Source organism: Lynx rufus, unplaced genomic scaffold, assembly GCF_022079265.1.
Source record: "Lynx rufus isolate CCGP_SWC_20201006 ecotype Redwood Valley unplaced genomic scaffold, mLynRuf1.p SCAF_1, whole genome shotgun sequence".
Lineage (NCBI taxonomy): Eukaryota > Metazoa > Chordata > Mammalia > Carnivora > Felidae > Lynx > Lynx rufus.
In genome coordinates, this window is record NW_025814823.1 from 99,845,768 (window position 1) to 99,857,493 (window position 11,726).

General features: G+C 39.1%; 1 protein-coding gene across 1 annotated transcript; it reads left to right on the top strand.

Annotated features, from left to right (window-relative positions):
• The first annotated feature begins 6,537 nt into the window (after positions 1-6,537).
• On the top strand, positions 6,538-10,029 carry LOC124522096 (vacuolar protein sorting-associated protein 29-like). Its single transcript, XM_047093340.1, has 2 exons — positions 6,538-6,557; positions 9,543-10,029. The coding sequence occupies exons 1-2, from the start codon at positions 6,538-6,540 to the stop codon at positions 10,027-10,029; spliced, it is 507 nt and encodes a 168-aa protein (XP_046949296.1).
• The last annotated feature ends 1,697 nt before the right edge of the window (positions 10,030-11,726 follow it).

An 11,726-nucleotide genomic window follows, 5' to 3' on the forward strand; every position in this document is an offset into this window, starting at 1 on the left:
TGAATATCCGAATTTTAGATCTAAAATATTCCTTGTTTTACATCCTGACATTAAATCAATGCAACGTAAAAAGTCAGCAAGGTGTGTCCTCTTTACTTACAAAGCCTGCTCAAAATTATGTTTTCTGACAGTACTTTCTTACCTCTTGATTGGTATTACTCTGGACAATATAACTGGTATTGCTTTGCAAAAGCTTGCTTCTCCTCAGCAGTAACTTCTAGAGTATCAAGTCTGTAAAGCTAAGCTAAAAATCCAGATTTTGTAATAAGACTTTGCTACAAATAACTGGAAGCCTCCAGGAAGTGTATGTGTGTGTGTGTGTGTATGTGTGTGTGTGTGTGTGTGTGTATTATATACATTTTTTTAGGATTTAAAAAAAATTTTTAATGTTTTAATTTTTATTTTTGAGACAGAGAGAGACAGAGCGTGAACAGGAGAGGGGCAGAGAGCGAGGGAGACACAGAATCGGAAGCAGGCTCCAGGCTCTGAGCTGTCAGCACAGAGTCCGACGCGGGGCTCGAACTCATGGACTGTGAGATCATGACCTGTGCTTAAGTCGGACACTTAACCGACTGAGCCACCCAGGTGCCCCTATATTATAAAAAGTTTTATTGTAACATGACAAAACTTGCCTACGTGGCATCATTTTTGTAGACAAATTGAAACTTGAAACAATACATTTGTAGTGTCCCCTACTGTACCTTGAGCCATATTTCTCATTCATGATTTGCAAATCAAGAATACAAAGCCTAAACATAGTTATGTGAAAATGGTAATTAAAGACAATTAAAATTTTTAATTTTAGTTTTAATTAAAATTTTAATTAAAATGAATCTTATTAATTTTAATAAAAAAATTAAAGATAATCCTTTACTTACTCATGCAGAGTAGAGAAACATCTAATTTTTTTTTCTTTCCAGTGGGGAGGGCTGTCACAGTTTAAAAAACAAGACGTCATGCAATCCCAGAACTCTAAGCACCACTCTTTGCAAGAAGTGTAGACTTGAATTATCCTTTGTTTGGGAAAAAAATTAAAGTAATAATAAAAGAGTTTGTCTGGAAGGTGAGCAGATTTGCAACTATTTGGACCCTATAACCTTGACATATTTCTTGTATGGCTCCTTTCCTCCCTGTATCTGTATAGTACTGTTTGTTTTGGGGGGGTCATATGTATAGATTCTTGACCAAGGGGATCATGAGGCCACACGAAAGTCCTGCTAACCTCATCTTCTACCCAAGAATATGTTGTTCTGCCCTGGTGCAACATCAAATGTGACTGTATTTAAGGATGAATGATTCAGACCACAGTAGATGTTCTGATATCAAATGACTACGCTGACAGCATAAGACCAGACCACTTTCCTGTGGGTATGAGCAAGATTTTAACTAAGGAGAGTGGATATTCTGACTACAAGTCATTCAATGACAAAAGATGAAAAACAAAGATGTAAGCCATTCAACTCCCAACAAAACTGCCAAAGAAGCTGTTCCCAGCATGCCAGGCGTGGTTTCTGAATAGAGGTGAATAAAATGCCCGTGAGGGGTAAAGTTGGTTTTGTCAAGCAGAGTCAGGCTAGCACCTGCGCTGAAGAGCATCCTGGGAAGCCTTCTGACATCGAATCGCAGCTGGTGGCATCTACATACAGTCACATTCAGGAGCCATCCTAATTTATTTGCATCAGACTTCCCTTCCCTTATTCCCAATCCTTCTGTGTTCTGATTACAACTTACGACCTTACCTCCATTTTCACAGGAGAGAGGATGAGCAGGTTGAGGACTTTGCCTTGAGATGGCAGCAGGCGACTTGCGAAGGGAAAAGAGACCATTGGAAGTATCAGCATTAATCCACAACACGACATGTGCCTAATGTGGCCAGTGACTACCAGGACTATACTGGGGGGCACAAAGAATTCTTAGGAAACCCACTACACTACTGAAGGATAAAAACCTGCTAAAAGACTAGACATCATGCATCCAGGAGTGAATAAGCACATCAGCCCTTTTGATTTGGACATACATTCAGTATAACATTTGCAATTGAATATTTTTATTGAAGTTTCAACCTACTGAATGGGAGAAGACACTTGCGATGATATAGCTAATAAGGGATTAATATCCAAAACACACAAAGAACTTAACACAACTCAACACCAAAAAACTCCCCAAATAATCCAATTAAAATGGGCAGAGGATGCGAATAGACATTTTTCCAAGGAAAACATACAGATGGCAAACAGATACACGAAAAGATGCTCAATATAACCGATTATCAAGGAAATGCAAATTGAAAACACCATGAGTATCACCTCACACCCATCAGAATGATTAAAATCAGAAGCACAAGAAACAATAAGTATTGGTGAGGATGTGGAGGAGAAGGAACCCTCATGCACTGTTGGTGGGAATGCAAACTGGTGCAGCCACTGTGGAAAACTGTACAGAGGTTCCTCAAAAAATTAAATATATAAATACCATATGACTCAGTAACTCCACTACCGAGATGTACCCAAAGAAAACAAAAAAGCAAAATCAAAAAGCTATATGCACCTCTGTTTATCACAGCATTATTTACAATAAGCCAAGATATGGAAACAACATAAATGACCATGAATAGATTGAGAAATGGAGAAATGGATATTATTCACATGTAAGGGAATATTATCCAGCCATAAAAAGAATGAAGGGGTGCCTGGGTGGCTCTCGGTGTCAGTTGGGCATCCGACTTCAGCTTAGGTCATGATCTAGCAGTTTGTGAGTTCGAGCCCCACATCGGGCTCCATGCTGAAGGCTTGAACAGAGCCTATAGGCTGCTTTGCATTCTGGGTCTCCCTCTCTCTCTGCTCCTCCCCCACTTGTGCTCTGTCTCTCTCTCTCTCAAAATTAAATAAACATTAAAAAATTAAAAAAAAAAAAGAATGAAATCTTGCCATTTGCAATAACATGGATGGATCTACAGGGTATAATGCTAAGCAAAAAAGCCAGTCAGAGAAAGGCAAATACCATATGGTTTCACTCATATGTGGAATTTAAGAAACAAAACAAACAAACAAAAAAAGAAACCAACATAAAACCACATTCTTAAGCAAAGAGAACAGACTGGTGGTTACCATAAGGGAGGTAGGTGGGAGGAATGGGTGAAATACATAAAGGGGATTAAGAGTATGCCTATTCTGATGAGCATTGATTAATAAACATATAGACCTGTTGACTCATTATACTGTATACCTGAAGTTAATATAACAGTGTATGTTAATTAGACTTAAAAATTTTATTGAGGTTTTATTTATTGGCTTTCATTTCTTATGCTCACATAGTAGACCTGAGACTGCCGTATTTGGGAAAGTCTACTTGCAAGATTGGCCCTTGGCTGCCATGTGGAGAGCATGGGCCACAGAAGCACTGTTTTGATGCCCAGGTAGTAAATGTGATACAGAGTTTTGAAACAGACATTATTCTCAGTCTGAATCCAATTCAAAGTGTATCCAAACCAATTAAAACAGTAGGGAAAATGGCACCACCTTGGCATTCTAGGTTGGCATCCTAACTCTTCATTAATTCATTCATTTTTCATTTAACAAGTGTTTATTCAGCCTCTCCAGGGTCAGGTACTATTGCTGGCACTGAGTATATAATAGTGAACAAGATGGTCTTTTCTAACAAAAGTTACACAATAAAAAAAAAAAACTAAAGAGGGGTTCCTGGGTGGCTCAGTCAGTTGAGTGTCTGACTCTCGATTTTGGCTCAGGTCATGATCTCACTGTTGTGGGACTGAGCCCCAAATTGGGCTCTGCACTGACAGCATGGAGCCTGCTTAAAACAAAAACAAAAACAAAGCACCTAAAGAAAACCATGTCTGGTAGCAATAAAAGCTATGAAGAGAACTCAAATCAAGTAAGAGAATCGAGTAAGGAAGAGATGGGTTCTCAGGGCATCATCTGGCAAGGAAGTGGTTCTCACTAAGGGCATCTCTAACAGCGGCAGCTTCCTTTCAGTTCTCGGTAGACACTGAACATCTGTCAGGGAACCAGGCAAAAAGAAAAAAAAGAGTAAGACAGGACAGATAGGCACATGCAGGATATGCAGGCAAACCCAGACACAAATGGGAGACCCTAGAGGGACACTACTGTCCCGGGTTATGCACATGGGCATCAGAGCCATTAAAACTTAAGTTATTATCTGTTCGTATGACCTCACTGTGCCCAGGACCTGCTAAGATGCAGGAGTTTTCAGATGATACAATTAATGGCGCAAATAGAAATGGAGTGACTGAGACAGACAACTGGAAGCCTGCACCTGGAGCTAAGGTCAGAGATCATATCTGAAGATACATATTTGGGCGTCACAGAAAGAGTGGTTAAACAGTGATGACAGTATATCTGAAGATACATATTAACACTTTGAATTGGATTCAATTAAACAGTGATAACAGTATATCTGAAGATACATATTAACACTTTGAATTGGATTCAATTAAACAGTGATAACAGTATATCTGAAGATACATATTAACACTTTGAATTGGATTCAATTAAACAGTGATAACAGTATAACAAGACAAGCAAGAGTCCAAGGTGGAGTCTTGAGGAATGTTCACATTTAGGTTCAAGGGGATGAAATAACAGAGAGGAGATATTCATATAAAGAGAATCAAAATAGGGAAAGAGCAAAACTAAAAACAATAAATAAATCACAGTATTCCAACAAAAAGGCAGAAGGGTATTTGGTAGTGACAAATTCTATGAAGATAAGAATAAATGCTGAGGAATAAAAAAGGGTCAATTTATTTAGAGGATACGTAGGAACTAACAGGGGAGAGCATCATCAATGTGGTGAAATGAAGCTAAATTGTACAGTGTTATAAAGGAATTCAGATGAAATAGTTTTAGATCAGGTACCTCAGACACTGAACCAAGAAAGGAAAGACAGAGCTAGGAAGGTGCTAATAGATGTGTCTGTCACCAAGGTGGCAATTAAATAAGCCCTTATTAATTTTTAAATAAATAAGTATAGAAATAAAAGGGTAACAGTAAGTGTATAAGAGTTTGACTTTTTTTTTAGAGAGAGAGCACAAGTGGGGGAGAGGGGCAGAGGGAGAGAATCTTTTTTTTTTTCTTTGAGAGAGAGAAACAGAGTGTGAGCTGGGGAGGGGCAGAGAGAGAGAGAGGGAGACACAGAATGTGAAGCAGCCTCCAGGCTCTGAGCTGTCACCACAGAGCCTGATGTGGGACTCAAACCCATGAACCATGAGACCATGACCTGAGCCGAAGTCGGACACTTAGCCAACTGAGCCACCCAGGTGCCCTGTAGAAAGAGAGAGAGAGAGAGAGAGAGAGAGAGAATCTTAAGCAGGTTCCATGCTCAGTGCAGAGCCCTACATGAGGCTTGACCGCAAGACCCTGGGATCCTAACCTGAGCTGAAATCACAAGTCCAACACCAAACGGACTGAGCCACTCCAGCACTCCTGACTTTGTGTTTTATTGTTAATGAGAAAAGCAGAAGGGAAGAAGCCTATGGAAAGACAGAAACTGAAGTTACTGAAGACAGGAGGGATGATTATGAAAGCATGACACAGAGAGCAACAAGGAGGTAGACCTAGAACATGGAGAGGCATGTACTTCCTCTGAAGCAATGAGATAGATAGAACTCTTCTGATGCTTCAAGGCGAAGATTAAGTTATATGCAAGAGTTAGCGCTTGATAGCTGCAGTCCCTTTGAGAGGCTGGAGGCAAGGTAACTAGCAAAACCTGCAGGGGATAGAGTGAAATGATCTAGAAAGGACTCAAAACTTCCAGAAATTTTGCCTTTAAAATGTTAGCCCTTCCAAAGCAGCCACATTCTAAATGAAGACCTATCCTACCTCTCTTCCTCAAACTCCCACCCAAACATGTGACTGAAAGACTGGAGAATCAAAAGCAAGGAGAGAAAAATTTGCAGATTTATATGAGGCTGACTGTGTGCAGGAAAAGGTACCTGATCACGAGCTTTGCAGGTGCAGGTGAAGTTTGCCTACTGATGGTGACCCACTGGAGACCTCTGATGGGTTCCTAACTTCAGGTTCCCACCCAGAGAATGTTACAAAGATTGACAGGTGTTCAGGCGTTCATCAGTGTTTTTGTTCTTTTTTTTTTTAATTAAAGTATAGTTGGGGTGCCTGGGTGGCTAGGTTGGTTAAGTGTCCGACTCTTGATCTCAGCGCAGGTCATGTTCTCACACTGGGTGAGTTCGAGCCACACATCGGACTCTGTGCTGATGGTGGAGAGCCAGCTTGGGATTTTCTCTCTCCCTCTCTTTCTGTTCCTCCTCTGCTTGTGCTCTCTCTTTCTTTCTCAAAAATAAATAAACTTAAAAAAATTAATAGAAAAAATTAAAGTATAGTTGATACACAATATTAGTTTCAAGCATACAGTATAGTGGTTGGACCACTCTGTGCATTAGACTAGGTTCACCAGGAGAGTAGCCACATCTGTCACCACACAATACTGTTGTTATACTGTTGGCCACATTCCCTATGCTGTACCTTTACAAACTCGTACAACATGGCCCTGCACAAAGTCTAGTGAGGGTGATAAAAGCAACCTTGTTAAAAAGCACAATGTTGGGGTGCCTGGGTGGCTCATGATCTTGTGGTTCATGAGTTCAAGCCCCGCATGAGGCTCTGTATTCACAGCTTAGAGCCTGGAGCCTGCTTCAGATTTTGTGTCTCCCTCTCTCTCTCTCTGCCCCTTCCCTGCTATCTCTCTCTCTCTCTCTCTCTCTCTCTCTCTCTCTCTCTCCCTCTCAAAAATAAACATTAATTTAAAAAAATAAAAATAAAAGTGAATGAAGCTAAACTCACTGAGGCAACCAGAAGAGAAAAATGGAATGTAGCAACATAACAATTTCTGGGTCAGTTCAAGAATCCCTGAAGTTCTTACATGATGGAGAATATTACTTGGGATGACCACATGTAGAATGAGAAAAACTTCAAGATCAGAAGTTTCTTGTGGCCATGACTAAAGTTGATACAGGGTAGCTTTTATTTTATTTTTTCTACATAAACAATTTTATGTCTGTACTATATAGCATTTTAAACAGGATCTGGTGGGGCGCCTGGGTGGCGCAGTCGGTTAAGCCTCCGACTTCAGCCAGGTCACGATCTCGCGGTCCGTGAGTTCGAGCCCCGCGTCAGGCTCTGGGCTGATGGCTCAGAGCCTGGAGCCTGTTTCCGATTCTGTGTCTCCCTCTCTCTCTGCCCCTCCCCCATTCATGCTCTGTCTCTCTCTGTCCCAAAAATAAATAAACGTTAAAAAAAAAAAAAATTTAAACAGGATCTGGCTAGCTAAAAACAAAAACTAAGTATGAGGCAAGGAACTAACCAGAGCTCTCACTTCCATTTAAGAAATTAAATAACAGGGGCATCTGGGCAGCTTAGTCAGTTAAGCAGCCGACTTCAGCTCAGGTCATGATCTCCCGGTTTGTGAGTTCGAGCCCTGCATAGGGCTCTGTGCTGATAATGCAAGTCCTCCTTGGGATTGTCTCTCTCTACCTCTCTCTTTGCCCCTCCCCCACTTGTACTCTCTTAAATAAACTTAAAAAAAATTAAATGACATATACGAAGGAAATCCAGTGGCCATTAGTTTTGCCCTCATATTTTGGTCTCCACCATCAAAATCAACATCTAATTCCATTTCCTGTTGATTGTTGTTATAAATGGAGTACAGATATAAATAAAATATGTTTCTTAACAAAGCAAGATAAGAATCATAAATTTCAAGTAATACCTGCCAGGTAAGTGAGTTCAGCATTTTAGTAGGCAAAGGGCAGAGAAATGTGTCTCTCTCTCTCTGCATGCAATCATGGATTGACCTGGTAATAGCCTTTCTAATTAATTTATGATGCTTGATTTCATTTCATTCAGGGTTTGAGTCACACACAAGCTCTGATTTCTGACCACTTTTGATATAATTATAACCTAAAAATCTTAAAAGGAACTTGCATTTTTTAAGAAAATGTACTGAGAAATCATTTGGAAGAAGAACCTCATATTAATTGTCATTTTTCAAAAATTACATTAGTACTGTGGTAGTTTTAGGAAGATAGAACCATTATTTAAAAAAAAAAAATTTAAGGTTTATTTTTGAGAGAGAAAGAGAGAGAGTGCAATGGGGGAGGGGCAGAGAGCGAGAGAGAGGGAGACACAGAATCTGACGGAGGCTCCAGACTCTGAGCTGTCAGCACAGAGCCCATCGTGGGGCTTAAACTGTGAGATCATGACATGAGTCAAAGTCTGACGCTTAGCCAACTGAGCCACCCATGCACACCAGAACCTTTAATTCTTAAGCTTATATAACTCACTAGCGGCTTTTAAAAGATAGCTAAGATTTAAATTATTTGTTTCTGAGAGGTGTTCTTTTTATATTACAATAAGACAATTTCCCTTGGTTGCCAGGAAGTTTTTCTAAGGTTGATCAACTATAGTTATCTTTTTGAAATCATTATGTCATGGTCAACTAATTAATGTTACAATATACCATATTTCATAAGCTAATGGCAACTTTGTGAATGGAAAGAAACTGTCCATGTTGTACACAAGTTTTTGAAAATCCTTCCGTAATTAATCATCACCAGCTCCTCTGCACTGTGAAATGGACTATTTTGGCTTCCCCAATAATTGCAATTTATAACTAAAGAAAGAGCTCCAAAGAACCTGGGGTACTAATGGGTGCTATCATCCTTTACAAACTGATTAAAACTATAGTTGCAGATGAAAACTGGTACAAGCAGGCCAAATATATCTTACCTGGCAGTCGCTGGTAGAATTTCTATTTTATAACCAGTGTTTGGTTATCATCACCTGAAAAAGTATGTTTTATGTTTGGGAGGATTTCTTGAAGCTCTAAGATTGCCCATTATATGTAGTGTTTATTCCACAAGTCTCGAAGCTCCAGATGTTGAAAGTACATTCCAATTACCCGAATATTTGTAAATATTTAATCTATACTCAAACACCCCTCTGTGGCTTATCACTAGTGAGTAACTTACCTCATCTCATCAAGTCCTTTGTTAGAAAGCGTCCCACAGGTGGCCGAGTATTGCAAAGACCAACCAATAAAAATTAAAAAAGAAAAAAAGGAAAGGAATTCTACAGTAAATTTGCAAATATCTTCAGAGATTGCATAAAATTTGTATTGGAGAATGACTTGAATCATATCAAAACTCTTCATAGATAAGGATCTAATCAAATTATACCAGTTAACTGAAAAGGGGTCAGTAAGAATGGTGGAAGGAAAGGTGTTTCCAGAAACAATGACTGGAATATCAAAGGATCCATAGCAACCTTGAAAACAATTTGTAAAATTTTTGGATTTTTTTTTTTTTTTGCAAAATACTCTCTTAAGGTCACATGGCAAAGGTCAACAGTAAAACACAGGAATTAGTAATGTGTTGTCTTACACATTTGTCAGCAAAATTACCCTCAAAGTCCATCCTAAAAACTAGGGCACAGAGGAAGAAGGTGGTGGTGATTGCCAAGACTGAGCTGAGCCCAGTGACAGGACCACAGTGTTAGTATTAGGAGACTTTACAACCCACACTGGTGCAACAGGTTGCCAGCTACATTCAAGAAACTGCTGGTGCCAGGAAAGATTCAGCCCCTTCTCTGTCCGGGAAACCTTTGGAGCAAAGAGAGTTATGACTATCTCAAAACTCAGATCAGTGAGGTTCGTATTGTGAGAGGAGATGTTCGTGGGAATCTGAATTATCCAGAACAGAAAGGGCTGACTGATAGGCAGTTTAGAATTGGCTGGTTCCCTGGGCATCAAGTTATTCCCTGGGGAGGCACAGCCAGCTTAGCCCCGTTGCAGAGTGAGTCTCATGTGGACATTCTTATCTCAGGACACACACACAAATTTGAAGCATTCGAGCATGAAAATAAATTTTATGTTAACCCAGGTCCTGCCACTGGAGCACATAATGCCTTGGAAACAAACATGATTCCTTCATTCATGTTGATGGCTATCCAGGCTTCCACAGCTGTCACTTATGTGTAGCAGCTAATTGGAGATGATGTGAAAGTAGCATGAATTGAATACAAAAAATCTTAAAGCCAGGCCTGTCTTGCCATGCTTTTTTTTCCATTCCCCTGTTCAAATAATTAAACACTAATGAGCCATTAAAAAAAAAAAATAGGACATCTATCTTTTCAAATTAGTGTTTTGTTTTCTTTGGGCAAATACCCAGTAGTGGAATTATTGGTTCATATGTTATTTCTATTTGTAATTATCAAATATTTAAGAGGACAAATTTTTGGTATACACACAATAAATAAATTTGCTTTATTTTTCCACATACAATTTAAATTAAATGTTTTCTATTGGTCATGATGACATTTTTATTTCTATTTTTGATGGATTCTGTTTGTGACTGTACCAGGTAATAATTATTCTTAGGGAACAAGGGATTCCTTTATGTCAATTACCTTTACCAGATAAATCAAAACCTCTGGTTCTTTTTTTTTTTTTCTTTTTTTTTCTTTTTTAAGAGAGAGAGACAGAGAAGGAGAGGGCAACACAGAATCCAAAGCAGGTTCCAGGCTCATAGCTGTCAGCACACAGCCCGATGTGGGGTTAGAACTCTCAAACTGTGAGACCATGACCTGAGCCGAAGTCGCACGCTTAACCGACTCAGCCACCCAGGAACCCCCCTTTCTTTTTTTTTTTAATGTCAGATAAGGCACAGACAACCAGATGTTTAGTTTGCCCACATGTCTGTTTTTAACGCAGTTCATGGGAAATTTAAGTTAGGCAGGGTTTCTACTTATCACATGTTATGTAAATTCAGTGTGGCTACAGAAGGACAAGAATTACTATCAGTTTAGCTTAAGTATATTTGTGTACTATGACTGAGACAGAACTTTGCTTTAAATATATGGTATTTGTGTGAGTGCAAGGGTGTGTGTGTGTGTGTGTGTGTACGTGTATATAAATAGTAAAGAAATTTAGATGTGTAGTAGATTAATAGGAGTCTGAATAGAAAGGAAAATATTAAGCATGAGGATTTTTATAGAACTCAGAAGTGCACTGCCTTTTCTATTCTGTCAGTTGATTTCTATTGTTGTCATGTGTCCTATAGAGAAAAATCATTACTTGATAAATCCGCCAAAATTGGATGAATACGACAGGAAGGATTACTATTTTCCAGATTATATATTTTATAATTGATCTAAAACTTCTTTTTTTTAATTTGGGGAATTTTTATTAATTTACACAGCCTGTACACGTGCATCCTTTGTTAATTTACTAGTTTATCAATTTTCTTAGAAGAATCAATACCCAAAGTACCAGTAAAATGTAAATTCTGATCAACAGGTTCTAACATAAAAGCTGAACAGTGTTAGTCACCCGTCAAAAAGGGATACTCTCGTCTCTGAGACAAGGTCTCTCTGTTTTCCTGAAACAAATTCCTGAAAATCGGCATCTCACAGACATGCTTCTGTTTTAATTTCAGCTGCAGGCAGTAGCCATTTTAGAAAACATAACAAGACCCAGAATTTCTGATTTCCTTCCAATTTAGCTAGCTAATAGACAAAATTTCTTATTGCTGATTGCACGAAACCTGAACTCTTCCTCTCCAGGATTCTGGCAAAACGGCTTTCTGAAAATTCTGGTGGAAATATGTAATCAGAGCTCTCTTATCAGTAAGAGAAGCAAATGCACTGAGTTTAATGGGCACTGAATGAACCAGACTT